This window comes from Meles meles, chromosome X, assembly GCF_922984935.1.
Source record: "Meles meles chromosome X, mMelMel3.1 paternal haplotype, whole genome shotgun sequence".
NCBI lineage: Eukaryota > Metazoa > Chordata > Mammalia > Carnivora > Mustelidae > Meles > Meles meles.
In genome coordinates, this window is record NC_060087.1 from 131,604,109 (window position 1) to 131,631,478 (window position 27,370).

A 27,370-nucleotide genomic window follows, 5' to 3' on the forward strand; every position below is an offset into this window, starting at 1 on the left:
CCGTGGGGGCCCTGGCCAGCGTGCCCGGTAGAAGTGGCGGGGCTGACTTTATTCACCTGTGTCCTGCGTGGGTGCCTCCAGTGGGACGGCCTCTCCCGGGGACTGGCCACCGGGAGCCTAGGGTTGCAGACCAGACCCAGGTTCAGGAGCAGTGTGGAGTCAATGGCACTATACTGGAGATCAGCAATTGCCTTTTTGCTTTGTGTTTGTCCCTGCATTTTGGGCAGGGCCACCTGTGGCTCGGGTAGGTAGCCACAGCCTGGTTTTCTTTGTCCCTTCCTGGGTTCGTGTTCTCTCACTGGGCGGTGGTGTAAGTGTGCTCTAGGCCCCGTGTTCGTGCTGGCCCAGAAGTGCTTGCACATAGGGGGATGGCCAGCAATCCTGGAGTTGTCCCGTTAGGGGAGGAGGCTTTGGAAGGCCTAGGCTTGGCTGGGTTTTAAGTCCCTCCCTGCGTGTTGGGGGCAAGGCTGCCTGTAGGGGGAAGCGGGGGGAGGGGGGTCATCAGAGCTTAGAGGGGTGCAGAACCAGGACTTGGCCAGAGTAGTGGATGTTTTGTTTGAGAGTGGGAGATTGTTGGGTGGGATGTGGGAAAGGAAGCAGCACAGGGGTTTACGAGGGGCTCAGATCACCCCACTGTGCTTAAGAGGTCATCTCAGGGAAGCAGGGCGCGTAAGGCACGGCGTAAGGCGGCTGGGGTTCAAGGAGGGCAAAGTTCCAGTCTGTAGGCAGCAGCTTAAAAAGGGCTGCCTGCACACGGAGGGGCCTCGAGATGCTTTGGGGCAGAGGTCCTCATGACTGTCCCTTATGCGATGGTGACACATGTAAGAAGCCCGGGAGATGGCCAGGGGCTGCTGGGATTTCAAGGCCCGTTTATCTGGCCTTCCCTTCCGGCACTTTGCTTTCCGAAGTCCAGTCGCAGCCTGGCTCTCCCTTCGGATGGTGTCCGTTCCCGTGTGGCCTAGGAAGCGCGGGGTGTCCGGCCCCGTCCACTGGGCCACACGTGTCGCCCCTCCCATTCGTCTGAACCCAGGAAGGCGAACAAGACTTAAGTGCCAGTGGGCCTCGGCGAGTCGGGGCGTGCGGTGCGCATGGTAGGGGAAAGCAGGAGCCCCTGCTGCCGGGCCCGGAGCCCTGTCGGCCCGTGGCTTATGCCCGCACTTGGGTCCACCGTGCAGGCGCCGGTGCAAGAAAGCTAGAGGCGCCCTGAGGAGAATGGAAGCAGAACTTTATTCTTCTCGGCTAGGGAGGAGAACTCGCGGGGGGTCGTGCACAGAACCCCCATCCCTCACCCCTCCCGGAACCAAAGAAGATAGGCAGAGCCACCAAAGGGCTACCTCTGCTCGCCTCTCTCCTTTGCCCAAGTGGAGGCAGGTGAGTGCAGCGCAGGGCGCGGTGGCTGCAGTGACGGGGCGGCCGGGCCGGCCGGGGGAGGGGGGCTCTGAGGCCCAGGAGACTGGGGGCGGGGGCGCTTCTCAGGTTGGGGGGATGGATGTGGGGCACGTCTCGTCCTGGGAGCTGCCGGCCGGTACAGGCAGAGCTCAGGGGACCAGGACACGGTAGGGGCTGCCTGGGACGTGCTCGTCACCCCACTTGACCACCAGCGTGTACTCTCCCTTGTCCTTGAGCAGGTAAGACACGCTGTAGAGCCGGCTGCCCACGTGCTTCACCAGGATCTCCTCGCAGGGGGTCCGGGGGCCGTGCACCCCCACCAGCAGCATGTTGTTGCCTGGCAGGGAAGGGGCTTCAGTTCCCAGCCCCGAGTCTCCTCCCTTTGGTGCAGACCGCGCTGACCCCTCCTTCTGTCTTGGTACCCTCCCCGCCACCCCCATCTGTTGAGGGGGGACAGCCCTTCCTAGAGTCACCAGCGGCCCTGTTCCCCTCCCAGCGCAGGAAACTCCTGAAGGGCAGAAAAGATGGCGGAGGCCCAGATGGGAGGCACCCCTTACCCCACCTAACCCCCTTCCTCCCATGCTCCTAAACCCCGGTCGTCCAGTCTGCTCTCCGGCCTGCTCCTCTGCACGGGCAGGGGCGGGGGCACCCACCTGCTTTGCTGCAGTCTACTGTGAAGCTGCTCTTTTGGCCCACGTAGGCCTTGCTCAGCCCCAGGCCCTTGGCCAGCACCTTGCTGGCATCCGTGGACCCTGCCCCCGGGGCCCCGTGCTGGGGGGCAACGGCAGCCTTGGTCAGGGAGTCCACAAACACCGATGATGTCTCGTGCAGGCTGTGGTTGCTGACAAGACGGGGACCTGCAGGCACAGCCCGTTAGGGCACTGACAGGTGGCCAGAAGGCCAGGCTTTGGGATGGGCACCAGAAGTCCGGTGTGAGGCTCACCTGTGACTTTGGCCTTGAAGGGGCTGCCCCCGATGTGGTAGGGGCCACCGTACTTGATGGAGATGAGGTAGCTGCCAGGTGCCATGGGAGTATAGGTGACACGGTAGCCCTCAGGGCACTCCTGGCAATCCATCTTCACCTTGGAGGGCCCGTCGATGGTTACCGACAGGGCCCCCGCTCCAGCGTTGCTCGTGTTCACGATAAACTCAGCTGGGCTCCCTGGGGGCGTGGGAGGTCAGGAAGAGCTGGCTCGCCCACTTCCCCAGCCCCCGACTCCCGCGCCCGTCCCTCTGGCATAGCTATGTCCCCGCGGCACACTGCCTGCTGTCACTGAGAACCTGGAGGACGGCCTTGGCGGCGGGGTCCACACCCTGGAAGCCGTGTTCGCTGACCTACCTGTGACACCACCTTCCAGGCCGGCTCCATAGGCGGACACCAGGCCTGGGTCCCCTCCATGCCCAGGTTCCCCAACGCGGATCTTGAAGGGGCTTCCAGGAATGTGGGTGCCGTTGAACTTGACGTCGATCAGGTAGACGCCGTTCTCCCGTGGGATAAAGCGCACGGCATACTTATCTGAGGAACGGAGGGGCACGCTGTGGGCCTGAGGTCCCTCCTCCAAAACCAAGCAAGTGGCATCTGTGAGGAAGTCCCCTTGCCCCGGCAGCCCGGAAGTCCCCTTGCCCCGGCAGCCCGGCCGAACCACACCGGGCACCCACAGCCCGCATCCCAGACCGCCTGAAGCCCCGAGCAGCCGCTGCTGGCGCTCACTCGGACTGAAAGCTACGAGCCAAACACCTGGCTCTCTGCCTCCCTGAAAAGGTTACCATGAAGGCCATAGTCCTTGCACGCGGGCAGGGGCACAGAGGCGACAGGAACCTGAGGTCCCATGGCTGCGGCGGGGCAGGACCAGCTGTGAGACTAGTGAGATGGGCTGAACCAGCTCTTCTCACCTCCAGGCTGCCTCAGGCCTATCTGGCAAGTGCCAGGCCCTGGCTAGGGAGTGGGCCAGCCCCGTGGCTAGACGTCAGGCCTCTCCCCCAGGAGACCGTGCTTCGCTGCCTGCTGCAGGCTTTCTCCTTCCTAGCTGCTGTGGCCTCTGAGCCAGACACCCCCCCCCCCACCCCTGGCAAGGGCTTGGGTCATGAGTGGGGGAAGGGTCGCCTGGCTGAGGGAGCCCCAGGGTTTGGGCCCTGCTTCCAGAATCTGTACCGTCCTTCTGTACTCTCAGTCTGCTTCCAGCCGGCTGGGCAGGCCCACTGCTCCCAGCAGGGCCAGGGAAGATGGGCGGGTGGCCCCGGGTGGGGACAGGGCCTCACCTTGGTCGATCTCTGTGACATAGCACTCCTCCAGGGCTCCCGAGGGGCTGTGCACCTTTGCATCGATCGCCCCCTTGGCCCCGTTCAGGCTGACTGCAAAAGAGGCTGGCTGGTTGACCTTTAGCCCTGACTCCTGGAAGCACAGCAGATGCGGTTAGAGAGGGCAGTGGGGCTCAGGAGGGCAGGGCCCCCGCAGCAGGATGGCCCCTGGGGTCACACTTACCCATCTGGCGTCCAGTGTGGTTTAAAGAGGGAGAGCCACTGATTCTCGGGGGCCGGTAAGCTACACACACACGCGCCCGCCCCCAGACGCACACGCTGCAGCCATACACCCAGGCAGCAGGCATGGAGGGCAGCCCCGCCCCGCGGGCTGCCCTAAGCTCTGGCAGGCTGTTCCTCTTTAAACCTCAGCCCTGGTGCTCAACGGGCACAGGCTTCTGTTCAAAGCCTTTAGACCTGAGACACGAGAAAAACTCCACACAGCGGGCAGGGGTGCTTCCTGCCAACCCCAAGCATGGGCTGCACCCGGCCAGAGCAGAGGCCCGGCGCCCCGAGCTGGGCTGGGCGGGTCACTTGACACAGGGCCGAGGCCGGCTCTGTGCGGCGGCTCTGGTCTGGCCGGGCCCAGGAGCCCCAGGCAGGCGGTTTCTCTCGGTGCCTCACCTGAAGACTAGAAACAGTAAGGCGGCGGGCATCGCCAGACGGAGAAGCCACAGGTACTACGAAGGGGCTGTCAGGGATGTGCTCCTCGTTGAACTTGACCGAGACTTCGTAGTCACCTGGGCAGGGAGAGAGCACAGAGGGCACGCTAGAAGGCCCCTGTCTGTGTTTATGCCTCTCACCTCCCACAGACGGCCTGGGTGACCCTGGGACCTCGGGGGGAGGGCGGGAGCAAGCCGGAGCGGCCCCCACCAGGGGCTACATCCCCCAACCCCAGCCAAGCTCTCAGTACCTGGCTCCTGGACCACGTAAGCCACGCCACAGGAGCCGTCCTTGCGATCCTCGAAGGAGATCTCGGCCTTGCTGGGGCCCTCAACGGCAATGGCCAGCCCCCCAGCACCAGCTTCCCTGGTCCAGATGCTAAATTCAGCTGTGGGAAAACAGAGTGTCCTCAGAGAGGCCCTCAGTCCCCCCTAAGCCCCACTGACGGCAACCCGGCTGCTACTTCCTCACGCCCCCTCCATCCCCCAGGCTGAAGAGCAAAAGCCCCTCAAGGGGCAGGGCTACCTGGCACACCGGCTTCAGCCCTCTCCAGGCCAGGGCCTCCAGCACGAACTTTGTGGGCTCCCCCTTCCCCCAGGGGCCCCACGGTGAACTGGAAGGGGCTCCCAGGCACGTGCTGGCCCTTGTACTTGACGCTGACTGTGTGCACGCCCATCTCGGCGGGCACGAAGCGGATGCAGTAGGTATGGTTCTCTCCTTCCACAATCTCGGCCTCGTGGCTCTTGCCTGATGGGCTGGTGACCTGTGCGGTCATGTCCTGGATGCTAATTTCTGCAGGTAGGGGAACAGCCTGGTGAGCAGGAGTCCTGGGCCCCATCCCCTCTGCTGGGGGCCACCTGAGCCCGGCTCCCCACAGGTCCTACCAGGGATCTTCAGGCTGAGGTCGCAGTGACTGCCCACGTTGGCCACTGAAGGGGCTCGTCGCCGGCGTGTGATGCTCTCCTTCACCCGGCCCTCTCCCGTTACCTTTACGGAAAAGGGGCTGCCTACGGGAAGAGAGCACAGCTCACGTGTCGCACAGGTTCCACCTCCGCAGGAAGGCGCTGGTGTGCGGCACGGGCGGGGTGCGTACGGGTACGGAGGCTCAGTCACGGGGGCTGCACGTGGGTGCCACACTCACCAGGCACGTGCTGGTCAGCGAACTTGATGTTGATGATGTAGTTGCCGGGCTCTGTGGGGCAGTATGTGACCCTGCACGTGCCGTCCTCTAGGTCCTCTGTGTTGATGTCCACCTTGCTGGGGCCCTCGATGGACAAGCTCAGCCCGCCGTAGCCTGCGGAAGGCGCGCCACTGAGCGGGGGCCGAGCCCCAGGCTCCTGCCCCAGCTGGTGAGCCCCCACCACCTACCGGCATCACGGGTGTCGATGATGAACTCCGCGGGCTCAAAGGTGCGGCCTTCATGGAGGCCCTGGCCCGAGACCCGCACGCGGCTGGCATCCCCGATCTCCGATTGGCTGATCACCACGGGGATGGGGCTGCTCGCCACGTGCTGGCCGTTCTTCTTCACATGCACCAGGTGCTCCCCTGTCTCCTTGGGCACGAACGAGATCCCTGGGCACGGGGCGGGGCTGTCAGCTGGGGAAGGGCCCGCCCTCCCCTCACAGGCTCCCTCCTCTCCAGAAGACCCGGCCCCTCCACTTCTTACCGACGTGGCCGTTGCGCAGTCGCTTCAGCAGGCAGGGCTCCTCCCGGCCGGATGGGGGCACCACCGTGGCCGTCAGCAGGCTGAGGTCCGTCTCCGAGATGTTGATGGGGATGTCAGCAGCAGAGCCCACCTTCAGGTGGGACATGCGCATCGAGTCGTCACCTGCCAGGGCACAGTCACTGTCATGTCCAGGTGCGAGGGAGACTGTGCCCACCTTCCCACCTGCCTGCCTTTGTCACTGCTCCCAGGGCCACCCACCTGTGACCCTGGCGGTGAAGGGGCTGCCTGGGATGTGCTGCTCGTTGTACTTGACCAGGATGCTGTAATCCCCGGGCAGCACGGGCAGGTACGAGACGCTGCAGGTCCCGTCTTGGTTGTCCGTGCAGCTGATTTCTGCTTTCGATGGGCCCTCGATGGCCAGGGACAAGCCCCCTAGAGAGAGTCGTGGGTGAGGATGAGAACGGCGCTCGGAAACGGTGCGCTGACCGCTGTGAGGGAAGAGCCCCGGCAGGCCGGCAGGGCGGGGAGCCCCAATTCGGGGAGCATCTCCCTTGTGCCCGGCTCGCCACTAGAGGAGGGTGGGGGTCCCTCCACACACAGGCGGACTAAGAGCAGAGCTGCTGCTCACCTTCTCCTGCGTCCTTGGTGTTCACGGTGAAGACGGCAGGCTTGTTCACCACTCCGTGCGTGAGGCCAGGCCCGTAGGCCGTGACGTGGCCACAGTTGACGTAATCCACGTAGAACTGCAGGGGGCTTCCTGAGGCAGGAAAAGGGGCCGTGGGGAATGGGGTCTTGCGCCACCTCCCCAGGACCCCCGCCCCCCGTGAGGCAGGGCCAGCGGGCCAGAGGCACACCTGGGATGTGCATGTCATCGTAGCGGATGTCCATCTCGTGCAAGCCAGCTTCGCTGGGCGCGTAGCGAACGGTCACGGTGCCGTCCTTGTTGTCGGTGATGGCCGGCTGCGCTACCTTGCCCGAGGGCATCCTCACCTCCCCTGTGGGGTGGTGCGGCCAGGGTCAGGGCTCTTGCAGGCAAAGCCTGGCCCCTGTGACTCCCAAGCTCCCTCCTGCTCCCACTCACCTGTGATCTCGCCTTTCTTGATGGTGAAGGGGATGACAAGGTCGAAGGGCCTCAGGCTGGTGACGTCCAACCCATTGACACCCATTAGGGGTCTCTCTGGGGCCTGCAGTGGAGACAGAGGGCCCAAGTGAGGGGTCGCAGAAGGGGAGGAAATCCCCAGGGAAGGATCTGGGGGTCCCTCCTCAGGCACGGCAGGATGGGACCTCACGGGACACCCCATTGGCCAGCCTGCAAGCGTCCCCTCGGGCCAGGAGAGGCTGAGTGAGGCAGCTGAGGCCGTACCCAGGTCTGCTGGCCTCCCTGGGCGTAGGTGTAAGGTGGGGCCAGTTGCTGAGGCCGAAGCGGGGGCTGCGCCGTAGGCTGGTCCCCGGCTAGAGCCTGTGGAGCAACACAAGAGGGGGAGAGTCTAGTGTCACAGAGGGCAGGGACAGGGCCGGCTCCATCGGGACCCCTCAACCCCGGCCCCTCCTGACCGTCACTTGGAAAGGGCTGTTGGGCACGTGCTCGCCACCAAATCGCACGCAGATGACGTATTTGCCCGGCTGGGGAGCTGTGTAGAAGATGTCAAAGGTGCCGTCCTCATTCTCTACCACGTCCACGTCCGCCTCCGAGCCGTCGGGGGTGCACACGGTGCAGGTCACCTTGCCTTTGCCTGCTGCCTTGGTGTCGACCGTGATCACCGTCTCCTCCCCAATCTGGATGGTGGGGCCGATGCCAGCACCTGGTGGGGCAGGGCGGGTCCCCAAAGGGGGGGCCAGCGTGTGAGCTCGGCGCCAGAGCTGTTCCCATCTGCCTGCCACCCGCCCAGGCCTCTCACTGCCACCTCTCATTGCCACCAAGCGCAGCCGCCCGGGCCCCGCCCCGCCCCCCCCCCCCCCCCCGAAGCTGGGCCGGTGAGTGGTTTCTCAGAAGGCAGGAAAAGGTTCCCCAGAGCCGCCTCAAGCCAGGGAGTCCTGTCTTGGGGATAGCCCTACGTGGGAAAGGCCCGATGGGTGGCACACAGGTGTCTGCGAGAAAGGCAGGGGCCTGGAGGCCCAAGAGGCCACCGCTGCCGCCGGGACACGAGCGTTCGCCGCCACCTCCCCTGCCAGCTCAGCCTCGACCAGTGCCGTGGACCAACGCCAGCGCCCTGGCTGGGTCCGCAGCCGCCTTCGTCCCTGCAGCCTGGCCCTGGGCCCCAGCGCGGTGTGCGGGTGCGGCGCGGCAGGGTCCTGCGGCAGCGTGGAGGTGGGGGCGTGACACTGGCCTCCCGCCCCCCAGGCCTGAAGGCGGAAGTGGAGTTTCCTGACGACTGAGAACGCGCGCTCGACCGCGGGCTGGAGGGGAGGGGCGGCCGCGCGCGGCGCAGGCGGGGAGCGGGTTGCGCGGAGGCAGCGGGGGTTAGCGCCCAAGCAGCACGGCACAGCAGGCAGCGGCAGCACCCGGGGAGACGGGGACGGGAGGCCCAAGCCACAGCCACCACTGCTAGCAGCCTCGAGGGCCCCAGAGTGCCCGAGGAAAGGGGAGGGACAGTGACGTTATGGTCTGAGCTCTGCCGTGAAGGCTCAGGGGGCTGTGGCTGCAAGGCCTGGCGGTGAGGGCGCCTCCTGCGGGGAAGCAGCGGGGAGCACCGGACCCGCTCGAGGGCTGTTGGAGGGGTACCCCTGCCCAAGGGCTCCTGCCGTGCTAGGCTCTCTCCAGCTCCAGACTGGGCCACCTGTGCCCGCCCTGTCACCCACCCCCACTCAGCTCGTGATCTGGCCCACCATCCAGCTCGCGGCTTGGGCCCTGCCTTCACGGTCCGTCCAGCTGCTCCTCCCGCCCACCCGGTCCATCGGCAGGTCTCGGCCGCCCCGTCCTCATACTACACTTCCCACGTTGGCTGCCCGCTTAAGCCGCATCACCACCAGCCTAGCCCAAGCCACCACTATGACTAATCCAAAGGTGACTTCAGCTCCCCTGCCGGGCTCTCTGGCTCCATTCTGCACACGGTGACCGCCTAAACCGCCACCACTCTCCCCTGCCCTAGGCACGCAGGCCTGTCTTCGGAGATCCTGGAGCCTGTCCTTCCGAGCCACTGGACCCCTGTCCCGAGACACTCGTCGCCCTCTAAATCTTGTCCTGGCCACCTCACCCAAGCTCCAGGCCTGCAGCCTCCAGAGGCTCCCAGGTAATCATCACCTCTTACCGGCGTCCCTGGCTGGGGCTAGAGCTCCCCTCCCATGCCCAAGCAGGAGAGCCTCCATGCCTGGTTGGGCACTATGCGAATAACGTCACTGCTGGGGGTTGGGGGGTGGAGGGCAGGGAGAGGGAAGGAGGCAGGGAGGGCGGGCAGGCCGCCGAGTGCACTTTGGGGCTCTGAGGCTGGGCTGGGCCCTGCCATGCTACCCGCCCAAGCAGGCGACGCTGCTGCTACGGCTCTACCAGCCCGCCCCGCCCACTCATGCAGTCTGTACCTCCCCCCACCGGGGACACGGAGGCCCCCGGGAGATGGGGCTGGAGGTCTGTGGATCTGGCCAGGGCCGGGGACTCCCACTGCTAAGGGGAGACCCCTTGTCCCCTCAGCCCACGCAGGAGCCCTTGCCACAGAAGGACGAAGTGAGAAGACGGCAGGGCCTGCTGCCCGCCCCCGGGGCTTCCCCCGGGGAGCCAAGATCCCCAGACCCCAGAGCCCCCAGTGGGGTGCTTCTCAGGACGCACCTCACCCCAAAGCTCTCAGCTGCAACCCGACATCTCGGATGAGGAAACGGAGGCCCAGCGAGAGGGAGGGCCGGAGCACTCACGCTCCGCTCTAGAGGCCGCCCTGGGCACTAACCCTCCAGCCCCCCGTCCCTGCCGAGAGCTGCAGCTGGAACTGCCCCGGGAGCCAGCCCGGGAGAGGAAAAGGAAGCTGCCCTCTGGGCAGGAGGGGCATCGGGAGTGGCCCCAGCAAGCAGCTTACCTAGCCCGTGACCTCCGATTGACACTGAGGTGAGAGGGCAGAGAGCAAGGAGAAAGGTCAGGTGAGTCACTCAAGGGGGCGGCCCCCACTCCCACACGCCGCCCCAAGCAGCGAGCCCTGGCACACAGGCACACCCAAGCCCCGTGCTGAGCGCCGCGGCCGCCGGCGGGCTGGCTCACCTGTCACGGTGCACTTGCTGGCGTCCCCGGTGGGCACGGCCCGGACGCGGTACGGGGAGAAGGGGATCTCGTCGCCGCCGTACTTGATCAGGATGGTGTAGCGGCCCGTCACGTCTGGCACGTAGGCCACGGTGTATGTGCCGTCGTGGTTGTCTTGGATGTGTGTCTTCTTGGGCTTGCCCTCGGGGTCCTGCGCGGCAGAGTGCGGGGCAGGGGGGGGGCGGTCAGCTTGAGCGCGGCCAGGCCCCGGGGACGCCTCAGACCCTCTCAGAGGAGCAGACACCAAGGGGACAGGCTCCGAGTCCCTTGACTGCCGTGGCTCAACAGGGCTGCCTGCACCCGGAGTCGTCCGTCCTTTACTCGGCCACGGCCGGGATCCGGAAGGGAAGTCCCAAATCCCAGATGCACCCCCGTAAGACAGGTGGGGGCCGGGGAGCCTGGGGCCCACCCTGCTGTATGGCCATGACCGCCTCTTGGCTCCCGCCCTCCGCCCCGGGGGCCTGCTCCAGCACTAGCAGGCGCTCCCCTGGAAGACCCGGAGGTCCTAGTCTTATACCTGACCCATGAGAAGAACACTACTTGTGGGCCAGATGAGGCACCCACGGCTTGGGTCACGTGCACGGAGAGGCCTGTGCCCACTGCCACCACCCTAGAGGCAGGGGACCTGGCCTCACTGGCCCGGCTCCCAAGGGAGACCACAGCCCCGGACTGGTCTGCTCATTCCAGTCGCGTGCCCCGTGCTGTGCACTGCACTGGCCTAGGTCCCTGGCGTCCCCTGCCTTCTCTGTGGCCAGAGCTGCAAGCTGGCCGAGCCAGGTGGCCACCCAGGCAGCCAGCTCACCGTGATCTGGACGGCTAGCAGGCCCTCTCCCGCGTCCTTCGCATCAATGGTGAACTCCACAGGCAGGCTGGCGGGCACACCAGTAGTATTGAGCCCGGGGCCGCTGGCCTTCACCTTGCTGGCATCATGCGTAGGCAGCACTTTGACCTTGAAGGGGCTGTTGGGCCGGGGTGTTACGTGAATGGTCAGGAAGAATGGGTGCTCGGCCTGGGCCCCCTTCCCATAGGCAGCAGGCCCCGCCTCTCACCTGCGGGGAACCTCTTCCTCCCCGTACAGCACCGAGATGCTGTAGGGCCCCTCCCGGCTGGGCACGTAGTTTACAGTCTGGGTGCCATCAGCGTTGTCCACAACGTCCACGGGCTCCACCAGGCCTGGTCCCGGTCCCAGAGAGAGACTCAGCCAGTTTCCCGGGGCCCCCCTGGCCCCACCACAGCGGACCACCCAAGCTTTGGCTGGATGGGCCCTCTGCTCCCACCCCAGGCCTCGACCTTGCTTTGCCCTCACCTGCCCTTCCCTGGGAATGGTCCTGAGCCACTGCGACAACACACACTAGTCTGGGGGCCACCTTGGAGCCTCGCCCGCCCTCCCTCCTGCCACATCTGCTCAGCGGCCGAGTCCTGTTTCCTGGTGGTCCTCTGTCCCTGGGCACTGGCTCCATGGCCACCCACTCCCAGTCACCCAGACGCTCACCTTTGGGCCCCTGCACTTTGACTTGCAGCGGGGCCACACCAGCCTTGCTTGTGTCTACCTGGAAGGACTGAGGGAGGTTGGCGCGGACCATGCCAGGGCTCAGGCCAGGCCCAGAGCACTTGACCTTGGATGCGTCTGTCACGTCATGCACAGGGACCTTGAAAGGACTGCCTGTGGAGCGAAGAAGGATGACCGCCGTGCGCGAGAGCCAAGGGCCGGCACACGGGCCCAGGCCAGCCCTAGCTCCCCCGCCTCCTCACCTGGTACTTGGTGGCCCCCGTAGGTGACATTAAGGCTGTAGGTGCCTGCCTCGTATGGGATGTATTCGACCGAACAGCTGCCGTCCTTGTTGTCCATGCAGGACATCTTGGCTTCGGAGGGGCCCTCTACAGCCAGGCCCAGGCCCCCAGTGCCGGCTCCCCTAGTCCAAATGGACAGCCCGTTACCTCCTGTGCTGCCAGGCCAGTCGCAGCCCCGGCCTCCCAGGCGCCCACTCACCTCGTCTCTACAGTGAACTTGTTGGGCTTGTTGGTGGTCCCGCTCTGGATCCCTGGCCCGTGGACACGCACTCGGGAAGGGTCACAGCCCTCGGTCACAGGCACCTGGAATGGGCTGCTGGGCACGGGGCTGCCGTCATAGGTCACATCCACAGAGTGGAGTCCTAGAGGAGGGCGGGCCAGGTCAGGGGCGGCCGAGGCCGCCCCGTCTCTCAAGCCCCGTGCCCCAGGAGCCCAGAGCCCCAGCGCCTACCGTCCTCGTACGGCGTGTACTCCACTACGTAGGTGCCATCACCGCGGTCCCGCACGTAGGTCTCGGTCAGGCTGCCCGAGGGGTTGGCCACGCGAGCCTTGACGTGCGGCCCTCCGGTCTGGGTCAGGGCCCGGGCGTCCACACTGAACTCCGTGGTGGCCTCTCGGAAGACACCTGCAGGGCAGGCACGGCGGCGGGGAGGCGTGGGGCTCCAAGGGCCGTAGCGGCGCTGGGCCCCTCCGCCCCCCATGCCCCACGGCGAGGCCTCACCTTGGCCCTCGACCCCAGGCCCGTAGCACTGGATGCCTGCGGTGTCCACGGCGGGCTCCACCTGCAGCTTGCTGGGGAAGTTGGGCACAGGCTGGCCGCCGTACTTGATGGTGACGGTGTAGGCCCCAGGGCAGAGCGGGATGTAGGTGATGGTGTGTGTGCCGTCGCCGTGGTCCTGGATGTGCACCTCGGCCGGCAGCCCCGCCTCTGAGCAGATCTCGATGGTCAGCTCCGCACTGCCCGCACTCGAGCAGTCTACGTGGAACTGGCCCGCCTCCCCGGCCGTGGCTCGCTCCAGCCCGGGGCCCGAGCACTTGACTTTGGATGCATCGAAGCAGGGAACCACGTGGGCCTTGAACGGGGAGCCGGGGATGTGGGTATCGGCGAAGAGGATGTTGATGTTGTAGTCCCCGGGTTCGGTGGGCACGTAGGACACGGAGCACGTGCCGTCTCCGTTGTCTAGGCACTCGAGCTGGGCCTCACAGGGGCCCTCCACGGTCAGGCCCAGGCCACCCACACCGGCACCCTTGGTGTCGATGGTGAAGCGGGCAGGGGAACCTGCACTGCCCCCCTGCAGCCCGGGCCCAAACGCCTTCACCTGCGGGAAGAGGGGCAGGTCAGGAGCCCAACCTGCATCACCTCCCTGACCCCTGACCCCTGACCCCCGACCCCCGGCCCCCAGCCCAACTGCCCATCTCCCTTCTCGTGTTCTGGCTACCCTCTCCCATCAGCTAGGAGCCCAGCTGGGCCCATGCAGGGCCATGGGTCACGAGGACAGAAATGAGAAACAGGGAGGGGGAGCCTGGAGAAGAGGAGGAGGCCCCCCACACCCCAGTTACCTTGCTAGGTTTGGTGGGGGGCAGGGCTTCCACAGCAAAGGGGCTGCCGGGCACAGGCACACCGTCGTACGTCACCTCGACCTCATAGGGCCCCTCCTCTCGGGGCACAAAGCGTACCACGCTGTTGTCGGCCCCCAGGCCCGGCTCCACCTTGCAGGGCACCGCTGTGCCCGAGGGGCCCGTGATCTTGGACGCCACTTTGCCTTGGCCACCAGCACCCTTCGATTTGACCGTGAACTCCTGGTCTTTGCCGACGTCCACTTCTGTTGAGATGACAGAACCAGGGAGAGAACTATGACATCCAGCCAAGGCAGCCCCCAGGGCAGCCTCAGTGACTGTGACGGAGTCCCGGCTACTTACTCTCTCCCAGGCCAGACACCTTGATCTTGCTGAGGTCTAGGCTTGGAGACACCCCCACCGAAAAGGGGCTCTTGGGGATGGGATCCCCTCCATAAGTGACATTGATGCCCACTGGACCCTGGAAAGGGCACGGAAAGGCACAGCCATGAGTTAGGACCTTGGTCTCCCTGGCCCGTGTCTTCCCCACTTAGGCAAAGAGGGTGAAGGGTGAGAGAAACACGGGCTTCGCTCCCCCGCCCCCAGCCTTCCATTGTGCTGGCTCTGTCCCCGGCGGGAATCGAGAGTAGGCGGGAAGCCCTCCGGAGCGGCCCGCCCAGCGCCGCGGAAGCACGGGGAGTACCTGCTGCACGGGAGTGTACTTGACCGCGTAGGTGTTGTCATGGTGGTCGATGATGTCCACATCACGCACTGCGTCCCCCTTGGCCAGCCCTGAGAACTGGACATCCAGCTTGCCTTTGCCAGCAGCTTTGGCGTTGACCGTGAAGTGGGTGGGTTTGCCAAGCTCAACACCTGAGGCGACATGGTGGCCATGTAAGGGCACCTCACCCCTGGCCTCCTCGTGGCCCCCCGACTGCCCCACCAGGTGCTGCCCATGCTCACCAGTGCGACCGAGGCCAGGGCCCTCGGCCTTCACCTTGCTGGCATCATGGGAGGGCTCCACCTTGACCCGGATGGGGCTGGTTGGTGTGGCCTGCCAGGGGGGTGGGAGGAGTCGGGGTCAGGGCATAGCCGTGGCCCAAGGCGCGGCACTGTTAGGGGCTGGGAGCCGCAGCACCCACCTGGTCCGCAAAGAGGACCATGATGGTGTAGCTCCCGGCTCCGCGGGGCGTGTACTTCACCGTGAAGGTGTCATTGTCATTCCGGATGATGTCAAAGTCAATGTCGGCCTCAGTGGGGCCCACCACGCCAGGGGCGCACTTGATGCCGATGCTCACATCACCTGCGGTGGGGGTGGGAGCGGAGGCTGGCATCACACTCGGCCGCTCACCCACTTGCCCTCCCGCTCGGGGCAGGGCCTTACCCTGGCCAGCCTCCGTGCAGTCCACGGTGAAGTAGGTTGGCTCATGAGCCTTGAGCCCGGTCTTGGCCACTCCCGGGCCATACACCTTGACCTTGTTTGGGTGGCTCCCGGCTCCCACATTTACCTGCAGGGCACAGCGACAAGTTCGGGGGCATGAGGAGCCTGGAGGAGAGGCAGGGCTTTTCTCCTCACCGCCGACAAGCACACAAAACAGTAAGCGCCTTGGTGGTTCCTCAAATGATTAAATGATTACACAGAACGTGACCATCAGGCACAGCGGCTCTACACCGATGCACAGACGTGTCAGCACAGGGGCGCTCATGCGCCCCCACAAACGCGTCTCCTCGAACGTTCACAGGGCGTCATTCACGGCAAAACACCCACGCGGTCCACCCACACCGCAGTATTATCACTCGGGCCGCAAGCGGCAGGAAGTTCTGCCTCGAGCTGCAGCCTGGGTGACCCACGATGACAGCGACCAGCTACAAAAGGCCACCGATGGCTGCACATGGCCACAGCAACCGCCCCGGACAGGCAAACCCGCACAGCCAGTGCTTAGAGCGCTGCTTGCTTTGGGCTGGGGGATGGCGCATTGGAGAGTAGAGGACTTTCTCATTCAGATGATGCAAATGTCCTCGCCTTTGGCTGCAATGACCGCTGGCTACTTGCCAATGTCCTCAAAAGCACCAAGCCGTACACTTGACATGGGGGAACTGTACGGGGTGAGTTCTGGCCGACAGAGCTGGGCCAGGCACAAAGCAGGCAGACGAGCCAGGCACAAAGCAGGCAGCCGAGGGAGACGGGCTACAGGGCTGCTCACCCGGAAGGGGCTGTTGGGAATGCTGACGCCGCCCCAGGACACCATGGCCGTATGCTTCACGGGCTTCCTGGGCACGTAAGAGCAGCTGTAAGTGCCATTGCCGTTGTCCTTGACCGCTGCCTCCACAGGGCATCCCTCGTTGTCCTGGAAAGCAGGTAGGAATGGGCAACCCGCTGGCTGGCGCCCAGGCCTGGGCACCCGCCCACCCCACCTCACCACTCCCAGCATAGATGGGCACCCCACCTGGACTTGGACCCGGAGCGCGCCCTTCCCCCCGTGCTTGGCGTCCACCGTGAACTCGGCCAGCTTGTTGACGGCCACACCCGTCTTCTCCAGTCCGGGTCCGCGCGCCTTCACCTGATGAGAGACACCGCCCGGTCTACGGCCATACCACCCTGAACGCGCCCGATCTCGTCTGATCTCGGAAGCTAAGCAGGGTCCGGCCTGGTTAGTACTTGGATGGGAGACGCTGCCCGATCTCAGGGGACCAAGTGCAGGCCCCCAAGGACTCAGAGCGGCAGGAACACACCGCTGGGGATACCAGCCCAGCCAGGCCTCCCAAGTCCCTAAGCAGAGGCAGAAGGAGGCCGAGAGCCAGGGCGGCAGCCCATGCCCTTTACCCTGTCCGGGTGGAAGTCCTGGGGTGCCTCGCGGATGTCAGCCATGAAGGGGCTGAGGCGGATGTCCTCGCTGTTGCACAGGACGTGCACGGCGTACTCGCCGGCCTCCTGCGGCCAGTAGCGCACGTCACAGGAGCCGTCACCCTTGTCGTCACATTCGATCTTGGCCTGTGATGGGCCCTCCACCGAGAAGCCTGACAACGGCCACCAGTCCCATCAGCGCCGCAGAGCCTCAGTGCGGTGGCCTCATTACCCTCTGTCCCCAGCCTCCAACTCACCCAAGGTGCCGACATCGTCCCCGATGGCCTCCACCACGAAGTCGGCGGACTTGCCAACAACGCCACCTTCCAGCCCGGGGCCCCAGGCCCGCACCTTCTGATTGCCACACTCCGTGCCCACCTTCACCTCAAAGGGACTGTGGAAAGAGCCACACACAGGAGTGCTGAGGGCCCGGCAGGGGGAGAAGCCTGCTTCCTGGGCTCTCAGGGCTCTGCCTGGGGCCTCACCTGCGCCCGATGTTCTGGCCACCCCACGTGATGGTGACAGTGTACATGCCGGGGACCATAGGGTAATACTCGAAGCCATAGACGCCGTCCCCCAGGTCCTTCTGCTTCACACGCTCCTCGCCCTCTGCCCGAGAAAAGCGAGGGCCTCAGGCCTGCCCAGCAGCCGTCCCAGGGCCAAGGCCACCCATCCCAGCTGCAGCCCAACTTACTGGGACCCTTCACAGTGACCTTCAGCTCCCCACTGCCGGCACCCTTTGTGTACACCTTGAAGTCCGCGGTCTCCTTCACCCGCACCCCCTTGGGCTGGAGGCCCCGGCCAACGGCACGGCAGGCACCTGGGTTACAGGCTGTGGGGACAGGGCCGGCTAAGCCATCGGGAGCTGACCCGGGGTGACCCCAGCCTTCCCTCCCACAGGGCTGGGCCATAAGAATCGGGGGGTCCCTCCGAACGTGGTCCCCTCCAGGACAGTGAAGAACCGTGACCCCAGTATCTGTAGGCCAGGCCTCCTCCCAGCCACTCCACGCCAGCCTCGCCCCCCCGCCCCCATCCAGCCCGTCCCCTCCCAGAGGAAGACAGATCCAAGTACCGTGGACCCTGTGGGCAGAGCAGAGAGCGGCAGGGTTCTAAACAGCCGGAGCGGGCTCTTCCGAAGGTGAGAGCGTGGAGAAGAGAGACGGAGGAGGGCGGGAGAAGAGGAGGAAGGGCCCGAGCAGGGGACGAGAGACAGACAGACAGTGGAAGCAGAGGCCCCGGCCGGGGGCGGGAGCGCCGCTCGCCCTAGATGCCCCCTCCAGAGGGAGGCCCAGTCTACAGCGCCCCCGCCTGGGGGTAGCTGGGACCGGCCTACCTTGGCCGACAGTGACAGTGTAGGGGCTGCGAGGGATGGGCACGCCAGCGAAGGTGACGTGCACCGTGTGGACCCCCTCCATAGTGGGCTGGTAGCTGCAGCGGTACGTGCTGTCGCCCCGGGCCTCCAGCTGCGGCTCCACAGTGCCCTTCTGTCCTGTAGGGTCCTGGATCACGACCTCCACCTCCCCCGTGCCGGCTCCTGCCACAAGGGACCGCAGCTCAGTTCCCTACCAGGTCCTAGCCCCTCGGCGCTCTCCTCCTGGACCGGCCGGCCCCAGCAACGGCCTCCTCACCTGCCGTGAATATCTCAAAGTAGGTGGTCTTATTGGCGATGTTGCCACTGGGCTCCAGGCCAGGGCCCTGGGCGGTCACTTTGCTCGCATCGCCCTGGGACTTGTCCACATACACCTCGAAGGGACTCTTGGCGATATGCTGGCCGGCAAAGAGCACGGTGACCTGTCCCCAGGAGGAGCAGACGGTGAGGGCAGGGTCAGGGCCTTCCAGCCACCGCCTCCCCTGGCAGCCTCCCCCTGGGCTGAGGGCTTACCTTGTGAGTCCCAGTCACCTCGGGCACGTACCACACAGAGAAGGTACGGTTCTTGTCATTATTGGCGGTCACCTTTGCCTGCGGCACGAAGGAGCGCATGAGTCCCTGCTCCGAGCAGAGGCCCCGCCCCACGCTGCCACCTGCCTGCCCGCAGCCCTACCTCCTCCTGGTGGCCGGCCGGGTCTTCCACGTACACCAGCACCTCCCCCTGGCCGGCGCTTCTGGTCTCCACCGTGAACTCTGCGCGCTTCTTCACCATGTTGCCTGTGGGCTCGATGCCTGCCGGGCAGGCGCCAGCAGCTCGGAGCCGGCTCCCAGGGCCGTCTCCTCGCCCCGGTGCACCGCCCCCCTCAGGCCAGCGCTCCCCCCTGCCATCACCCCATCCCTGCTGTCACCCCATCGAGAATGCTCTGAACTGGGTGATCCGATTGCGAGTGAACCCCGGCCCAGCACGCACAGCCTAGTCTCATGCCCAGCTGCATTCTTGCTGTGGGACAGGCCTAGGTCTGTTTTCTGGAACTCTTGCCTGGGTCTGCCTGGGCGCTAGCTCCCATGCCACACCCTGGCTGGGTTTTGTCTCCGTTGACAGTCACGTGGCTGGGCCGTCCTTCCCTGACTTCACTCCACCTCGCGCTCGGCACTTCTAGCCCAGTGGCCAGTTTTGGGCAGCCCGGACCCACTGGCTGGATGCTGAGGGGGCATTTGATAACCTAGCCCCCGCGTGACCGAAGAGTTCCCAAGACCTCCAAGTCCCACAGGGGTGAGTGAGGTCAGCACCCAGGGCATTCCCCGGCCTGACGGCTCACCTGGCCCGTAGGCTCGGGCTTTCTTGGGGTTCAGTTTGGGCCGCAGGGGGGCTCCCGGCTTCAGCTTGGCCTTGGGGAACTGGGACAGGTACGTCATGACGGAGTGCTCATCCACGTTGGGGTCCACGATTTCCTCGGGTGTGATCACCTATCACAGACAGCAGACAAGAGCCATATGACCTCCAAGCCATGCAACACCGGTCCCCACGGGCACCACAGTGCCCCAGAGGAGCCCAGGCAGCCAGGCAGGGGCTACCTGAGGGATGCCCAGCCAGTCGTCAGCCTGCTGCATAGCCTCCCTTGCGTTGTTCACAGGCTTGCTGGCGTCCCACGAGTCCCAGTCAGGACATAGGCCTGCGGCACAAGGAAGGCTGTGAGGTGGGGGGAGGCACCCACAGGCCCCCCTAGCAGGCGGTCTCCCCCTCCCCCCTCACCTGGGGCACAGCTGTCCACGAGGGCGCCCAGGGCCCTGCCGCTCTGCCAGTCCCGGCTGAAGTTGGTGATGGGCAGCTGCGGCAGCTTATTCTGAATCCAGCCCAGGAGCCGCTGCTTCGGCGTCTGCTTCTTGGCTTCCTCATCCTCCTCCTCGTCCCACATGGGCATGGAGATGGAGTAGTGCAGGATCAGGGTCCAGATGAGGCCCAAGATCAGCTTCAGGTTCCCGTCCACGATAGCCTTGCTGTCTGTGAGAACGATGGCAGCGCTGAGCGGGCAGGGGGCCGGCCGCGGGCATCCCCACGCGCTCAGGCGCACAGGCTGTCGGGCCACTCGCGGGCGGCACAGAGCGTGGCAGCAGGAGGTCCCCGGGAAGGAGGGAGAGGCTCCCCGAGGGGGTGGCCTGGGGGTCCTGCCCGATCTGCTCAGTGTCTCTGTGGGGAGCAAAGGAGATGAAGGAGACTTCTCTAGGGAGGGGGGAGACCCCCCCATGGACACGTGGTGAACAGCGGTGTTGCTGGAGGCCCTGGGGACGGGGGGGCCTGGAGAAAGGACCTACAGCAGACCCAGGCTGCAGATAGGGCCCAGGGAGGCCTCTGGAGGACCCCCCCTTCCCCCAAAGCGCTTCGCAGCGGCCCATCTCCAGGGCTCTGCAGGGAAGCGGGCAGGAGCAGCAGCGTGAACCCGGAGCCCAGCAAACGCAGAGAGGAGACCCCGACCTGTGGGGGGGGGGGGCGAGGAAGAGGAAGGCTGCCCTTGGGGCAGTTGGGAAAGAAAACTGTTGCCTCAGGCTGGGTGGGTGGGTGGAGGGCCACTGCAGGCAGGGGAAGTAGAGGGTTGGGCAAGGACCCTTGGAGGCGAGGATGTGAGCCCCACCCCCACTTCCTCAGTGGGCCTCCACCTCCCACAGACCCTAACCCAGGGCAAGCCTGGGGAGGGCGGGGCTAAGCACAAAGGAAGCCTCACTAGGGCCCCGTGACACCCAGGGCGATGGTCAGAGCACATTCCAGGGACCCCCTGGCCCAGGCCCAGGAGGAGAAAGGCAGAACTGATGAGCCTGGGTGGGGTACTCAGGGCCCCAGCTTGGGAGCCGGGGTGGCAGAAGCCATGGGTGGGGTCCGAGGCCTGCTGCCTCAGCAGAGCTCGCCCCCGCCAGCGCCTGCCCTCCTCACCACCTAGTGGGGCACTGGGCCTCCCGCGGGTGGCGGCCAAGCTCACCACAGGGGAAGTGGTTAGGGCGGGCACCTAGCGCCCCGTCACCATGGCAACCCCTCCAGGCTCTGGGCCCCACCCAAGGCACTTCTGGGTCTCGGCTTCCTAAGGGTGGGGCCCTGAAAGGGGGAGGGCTTTCTGAGGGATACTGAGGTCCCGCACCCCCCCCAAATCAAGAGAAAACACTTGTCTGATGAGTCAACTTGAGGCTGGGAGGAAGGGGATGGGCACCACCGAAAGGGCTGTCAGGGTGGGCAGCCTCCGAACCCGGCGGGCAGGACCTCGAGGACCCGCTGAGCAGCTCAAAGCAGACTCCCTGCTCCCAGACTGAGGTCGGTCCCGGGTTGGGCACTACCGCCTCTACTGCCTCAAGTATGGCCCCAAAGAGCGGGCGGGGCTGGTGGAGAAGGGGCTTCAGGCTAGGGGTGAATGGAAGGTTCCGAGAAGACCAAGAGCACAGGGCCAGCCAGAGCTTCCTAGTAGCGCCCCTCCAACCCCGACCAGAGTCCTGATGGGACGTGGGACACACAAGGCCAAGCGCATCAGCCTTAGTGCATCAGCCTTAGTGGGTTGGGCTGGGCCCTCCCCCTGGTCCATAGGAGGCCAGCCTAAGCCCTCCTCATCCCCCTCACAAAAGAGGGAGGGCAGAGAAGCGGGGCCCAGGGTTGGGAGACAGCCTGGTTGGATGGCCCCGCCCCATCCCACCCCGTTTCCCCAGCCCCGGGGCTAGCCTGCCCCCTCCCTCCCCTAATCACTGCTGCTTTCCAACATTTTTTTGCCTTATATGGCAAAGCTCTGGGAACTAGGCCTGCTCCAGCCAGCTCACTAGAGGAGGAGAAGAAGGGAGGAGGGAGGAGGAGACCCCCCCCAGACAGCTGGGGTGTGGCCTGCCTCCCCACATCCGGTTGCCCCCCCACCCAAGACTCAGAGATGACTCAGCTTGGCTAGACCGAGGCTGGGGCTGAGAGGTGGGCCGCAGCCCCGACTGGCATTCCAGAGAAAGAGGTGGGGCCCTGGAGACCTGCCCGCTCAGTGGCCGGGGGGCACCTGAATCCTGGGTCCCTCAGACTCTCTGGCCCAACGAGGCTCATGGCCTTAAGGACAAGTGGAAGAACGGGAAAGAAAAGAAAGCTCTCCTCCTCCTGCGGCAACACACCGTCCTGGGGTCACCAGTTTTGGTGCAGGTCCCTGAACGGCCCCCACCCTGAGAAGAGCCCGGGATGTCGCAGAAGGTCCAGTCAATGCAGCCTCACCAGCCAGTGACACGACACTGGGTTGGCCATGAGTGCATGCTGGAGTAGCTCCCAAGAAACTCGTGCGCTCTAGATGCGGAAAAGCAAGTCCTAAGTGGAAGCAAGAGTTTGGCCCAAGCTCAGCGACTTCGTGTTTGGGTGGACTACAAACCAGTTCCCTTCAGCGCCCTTTTGCTAGCTGTGGTCCTCTCTGGCCCCAAGTTTCCCGAGGGGAGATCTAAACTGGGGGGTTGGAGCCATCTGCAATGTTAGGACCCATCTCCCAGGGCCAAAAAAAGCCAAGAGCCCTAGACAATGGGACTCACAAGCTCCAACACCCTGTGTGGGAACCACAGGAGCGCCTGAAGGCCTGAGGGCCCTTCCCAAACTGCGGAAGGGAGTGGGGGCTGGAGAGCTCGGGACTCCCCCTCCTCAGGGATGGGGCACCGGGCGCAGGGCCAGAGCCCTGCGGCCAGTGCCCGCCTTCCGCAGGCCCTCTCCCACCGCGGGTGCAGTGGCGGGGGCGCGGCCTGCGGAGGATGTGAGCTCAGCCTGGGCGCGGGCCAGCCGGGGTGCGGCGGGCGGGGGCGCGTAGCGGTCTGCACGCCCGGCCAGCCTGCCAGCGCGCCTTTGTTCTCGAGGCCTGTGTGTTGGAGCCCGGGGGCCCCGGGGGGCAGCGCCGGGGCTGCGGGGACCTAGCTAGGAGGGGCTGGCCCAGGAGAGAAAGGAGGACGCGTGGAGCCCCCGCCCTCAACCTCGACCTCCCCGTGCCATGGGAGCGACCCGCGCCCTCACCGATGGACACGAGCTTGATGCTCTCGCGGTCCAGGAACTCGAGCGCCACGGACACGTTCTCGAGCTGCATCTGGCGGAAGGTGGGCCTCTGGTTGTGCTTGCGGTGCATCTTCTTCTGGCTGAGCACCTCCAGTAGCGCGATGAGCCGCAGCCCATCGCTCAGGTCCGTCTGCAGATTGGCGATGCGCTTGCTCACGCACTTCAGGTGCTCGTTGCACCAGCGCGTGAACGTATTCTGCTGGATCTTCTTCCACGGTGCGTCCTCTGCCAGGTCCTTCTCGGTGGCTGGCATCTCGGCGTCTCGCGTGTCAGCACCGCTGCCCGGAGCCGCGCCTGCCGCGCTCTGGCCCGCCCGGGAGTGGGAGCTACTCATTTTGAGGCGCGAGGAGCTTAGGGGCGGTGCTGAAGCCTAGGCGAGGGGACGGCCCCTTAATTAAAGTTGCAGGCACCTCCGCACGCAGAGGGTGAGGCAGACCGCGGAGATTGTGCTGCGGAGAGAACGAGCCCTTTAAATGCGGGCGGGCTCAGTGGGGGTGGAGCCACAGTGGGCGGGGTTGTAGGTGGAGCTTCGGGCCGCACCCGCCCCGCCCCGCCCGTCGGAATGCCTCCTTCGGCCCCCAATCCTGGCAGTTCGGACCCAACCCCGACCCTCCGATCGTTGGACCCTGAATGGGTTAAGGCGCACCCTAGCCCCCGTGGCCTTGCGCCGCCACTGCAGGAAACGCTGCAGCAAGAAAAGGCTTAGCCGCGTCTGGCGCTGGACCACTTGGCCTCCGGCTCGCCATACAAGGGACTTTCCTCCTCCCAGGCCCCTGCGGAGGAGTTGGGGGGGGGGGGGTGTTGTTCCTAGTCACGTGGGCTCCGCCCCGTGCCCGCAGCCCCCGCCCCCTCCCCGTCCAGGACTCCTGCGCCTGGGCTTCCCCCGGCCGCACCCTGGGCGGCCGACCCTGCTACAGCCCGAAAGGGCCCGGTCCCAAGAGCGGGCTCTTGGGGAGTCGGGGGTCCCAGGCCAGGCGCCGCGCTGCGAGCGCTTTGCGCGCGTGCCCCACGCCGGGGATGCGGCCGCCTCAGACCGCGGTGCCAGGCCCGCCTTCCCGCTCGACGCGGCCCTGGCCTGCACACCTGCGCCGGCCGGTCCCCACCACCTCCCTCCCTCCCCACTCCGTCCCGGAGGAAATGGGGCACTGGGCCAGGAGGCCGCCAGCTCTCCAGGAGCAAGCAGCCTTGCAAGGCACTGGGCGTGCCAGTAGGCACTGGCCCAGGGCCGAGGGAGGCGTGCAGACGGCGAGTGTTCGCCTGACCCACCGTGCCATCCACCTGGGGCGCTGGGGGGGTTCCTCTCCGGTTGGAATGCCTCCCCCAGTGGCCCCAGGAGGCAGCCTGGCAGGGGGCGGGGGACAGGGGGAGCCTTCCAGACCCAGAGGGCCTGCCCAGGAGGTCCAGTAAGGCTTAGCAGGCCCTGGTACTTGGGTCTGGGTGGGCTTCAGGACCCGTGGCACGGCAGAGGGGGCCCCCAAGGACAGGGGTTCAGGGTACTGGTGTGGGTGAGCTGTGGGAGGCCGCAAGGGCAATGGGGAGCTCTTCACTCAAAATCAAGTCTCGGTAGATAACTCTGGAGACAGTGAAGAGGCTGCTGTGGGGACACAGACCAGCAAAGGCACGGAGAGGCAAGAGGCCTGTTGGGGACGCTCACTGCCACCCTCTCCAGTCAAGAGAAGTCAGCCTACCAGTGGTTCATCCCAAGTGGACTCATTCCTCCCAGTCCTACGTGCCCGCCCCCCAGCAGGACGTTCCCTTCTTTATGCCTTTCAAGGAAGGCATGACTCTCCTCCTTCTACTTGCTTGTTAGATTGAACGTCAGATTAGTAGTAAGTTATCGGATAGAGACCAGTGGGAGAGGAGGCACTGGTCAGCCAGCGCATCATGCCCAAATATGGCTCACTCCGCAGTGGGCCTGGGTGTCTGCATCCTCCTGCCTTCCAGCACGTACTGTCACTGCGTTGCTTGCCCACACTTGATCTTAGCTGAAAGGCCGAGAAGCGACCCCATTGCCTTTTCCAGACTGAGGCCCCCCTCGTGTGCTCTCTTCCCCCTCGTAACCTGCACAAAACACACCAAGGTGTCTGGGAACTGCGGTGGAAGTGGGAGCAGGAACTGCAAGGTGAGAGCCCACACGGACTTCTCCCTACACAGGACCCACTCGGGACAACATGAAATCTGTCCTGGTCTGACCCCTCGCCCCGCTGGAAAGCAAGTTCCCAAGGACAGAATTGCGGTAAGAACTGAGTTTCTTTCCACTAAGTGCCATTGACTGGGTCATCTGTGTTCACTCCGTAATCTTCAAAGACCAGGGAGACTGAGTCAGAATAACTGATCAGTAGTCAGCCCCAGCAGAAAGGGGGGCAGAAGATGGTTATCCTGGCTTCCCGTGCTAGGCTTTCCCTGTTTGGGGGAGACAAGGTAGGCGGCTGTAGAGGACTTTTGTCCCCAGGAAACATAGTATCGCCACCAGATGGCGCCCCATCCCAAAGCCCCCAGATCGGGCAGTCCTTGGAAACCCAAATCCAGCTCTTTCATATTTTCCCTTATTTGGAGTAGATTCTTTCCTTGGATGTTAGACACACCCCGCCCCCCAGCCCACCCGGGGGCCCTCAGACCCCAGGCCAGGCCCTCCTACAGGGGCGCTTCGGCTGGTGAAGAAAGCTGCAGAATGGCACGGTGGGTGAGAAGAGACCTGGTCTGGGAGGGCAAGACCAGGTGCAGCAGGCGGGGACACTCGTTTCCTGAGCTCCCACCTTGACCATGTGGCCTGGAGCACATGCAGATGGACCTGCCAGTGGATTTCACCTACTTTTCCGGGACTCAGCTGGCGAGGGAATCTGGGGATGTTGCTGCTCACATCCTGGCTGGCGGTGAACATCCAGCTCGGAGCCAACCTGGGACAGGGCCCAGCCGGGAATCTGGCCCATAGGAGGAGCCCCTGCCTTCGGTGCCTGGCCACACCCCTGTCCCAGCCCCCATGGAGCGCGGCAGCGCAGGAACCCGCTCCCCCATGCCCAAGGCAGCTGGTGCCAGCGAGGAAGCCACTGTTGCCTTCCCAGGGGCCATACTGGCTGTGGATTGTCCTTGCTCCGGGTGGTCACTCACTCTCAGCCCACACAATGACCTGCTGTCGGGGGCCCTTCTTCCCCGGACAGTACTGCAGTGACTAGCTCACTAAGCGGCACCACTTAGCCTATGTCCTGCCAAACACTCAAGACACCCTTTCTCTGAGGGATCCCTATGGCCGAGGGCTCCCACAACCCTGGGCACAGATAAACCCTCCTGGGTGTTCCCTAGTTTTAGGGAAGGCAGCCCCTGGGTACCGCATCCCAAGTTCATGAATCCCGGCGGCGCCCGGCCTGGGCGCGGTTACGCGTCGGCGCCGGCGTTCTTGGCGCCTCTCCGCCCTCCTTCGTCACCCCGGTTCCCGGTCCGCAAGCTGCCCGTGACCGTCTCGCGCGGAGGCCTCACCTGCTGTCCCTGCGGACGGCCCGCGACTGCGGGGGTGGCGCCGGATTCGCCTCTGCGCCCGCGCCCGGCGCCTCGGGGTTTCGCTGGCGTCCGCTGAGCGCCGCGCGCCTCCACGCGAATGGGCCGCCGCTGCCCGCCTTCTTTTTGGCCGCACCCCCGCCCCGCGCCCGCCCCGCGCCCGCCCCGCGCCCGGCCCGGCGAGAAAGCCTTAATTGGTAAAATCGCCCAGGAGCCGGCGGGGGTGGGGGGGGGCGCGCCGTGAGCTCAAGCGCCTGGGCCGCCCGGCGACGCCGCCAACCCCCACCCCCGATGAGCTCAGCGCCCGGCGAGGTCTGCCTGGGGGTGGGGGTGCTCGCCTCAAGATCCCGCGGGGTCCACGGGGCCCACATCTCAGCTGAGCGGGAAGGGCCACTCCCTTCGGGGAGCCGCCCCTCCCCCACCCCGTCGCGGGGCCCCGGCGAGTGCCCCAAGCCTGAGCTGGCCGGGCAAGTTGGGTTCTGCCCTCTGGGAGGGCGGGGGACGGCCAGCGGGCCGGTGCAGGCGTTCACTGAGCTTCTCCCACCCGCAGGGCCACAGTGGGGCAGGGACCCGAGCCCCTGAAGAGCCAGCATCCCGGCTGCCGCCGATTTGGCCTCCGCTGGGTGCAGAACGCTCAGGAGCACCACTGGGTGCAGGCGCGAAGTCTGGGAGTGCGCACAGGGGTGCAGCCGAGAAGAGCCGAGGACTGATGCACTGGGTGGGCATGGTCACGCCCTGACACTGCCAGGCTCCCTCTTCCTCTTCTCCAGGCCTGTTTTTGGTGGCTTCAGATTCAGCTCAAATGTCACTTCCCTGGGGAAGGTCGCAGAAAGCAGTGCCATGGTAACATTTTGCCCACAACCCTCAATGAAATACATTTTCTTTCCTGAGCCCAAACGGCGTCCTTGCTCCTGGGAGAACACTCGTGCAGGCACGCGCAGATCCACACAAATAGCGGAAAGAAACATTTCACAAAATGCAACTTTTTATTACTATCTGAAAAGCACTCCGATATTTTTTTATTCTATTCTGTTTCACTAGGGCGCCTG

At 65.3% G+C, this 27,370-nt stretch overlaps 1 protein-coding gene across 2 annotated transcripts; it reads right to left on the bottom strand.

The window, feature by feature from the left end:
- Positions 1 to 1,204: 1,204 nt before the first annotated feature.
- FLNA (filamin A) lies at positions 1,205 to 26,451 on the bottom strand. Of its 2 annotated transcripts, XM_045994702.1 has the most exons (48): positions 26,304 to 26,451; positions 22,791 to 23,278; positions 19,551 to 19,799; positions 19,373 to 19,470; positions 19,117 to 19,264; positions 18,471 to 18,589; positions 18,311 to 18,388; positions 18,057 to 18,219; positions 17,762 to 17,962; positions 17,123 to 17,260; positions 16,914 to 17,037; positions 16,686 to 16,822; positions 16,408 to 16,601; positions 16,031 to 16,144; positions 15,788 to 15,931; positions 14,968 to 15,091; positions 14,726 to 14,886; positions 14,547 to 14,637; positions 14,287 to 14,456; positions 13,947 to 14,064; positions 13,587 to 13,849; positions 12,748 to 13,345; positions 12,478 to 12,651; positions 12,226 to 12,388; positions 11,988 to 12,148; positions 11,728 to 11,898; positions 11,285 to 11,408; positions 11,038 to 11,194; positions 10,197 to 10,386; positions 10,018 to 10,041; positions 7,571 to 7,818; positions 7,380 to 7,475; positions 7,098 to 7,200; positions 6,871 to 7,011; positions 6,645 to 6,773; positions 6,275 to 6,448; positions 6,017 to 6,178; positions 5,719 to 5,922; positions 5,492 to 5,644; positions 5,235 to 5,357; positions 4,876 to 5,142; positions 4,601 to 4,738; positions 4,312 to 4,427; positions 3,649 to 3,781; positions 2,729 to 2,905; positions 2,333 to 2,551; positions 2,043 to 2,246; positions 1,205 to 1,726 (listed from the first exon to the last, which is right to left on the bottom strand). In XM_045994702.1, exons 2-48 carry the CDS (start codon positions 23,161 to 23,163, stop codon positions 1,539 to 1,541), a joined length of 7,944 nt encoding a protein of 2,647 aa, XP_045850658.1. In that variant the 5' UTR covers positions 23,164 to 23,278; positions 26,304 to 26,451; the 3' UTR covers positions 1,205 to 1,538. The 2 variants fall into 2 exon arrangements, with proteins under 2 accessions (XP_045850658.1, XP_045850659.1); XM_045994703.1 differs by lacking the exon at positions 10,018 to 10,041.
- Positions 26,452 to 27,370: the final 919 nt, after the last annotated feature.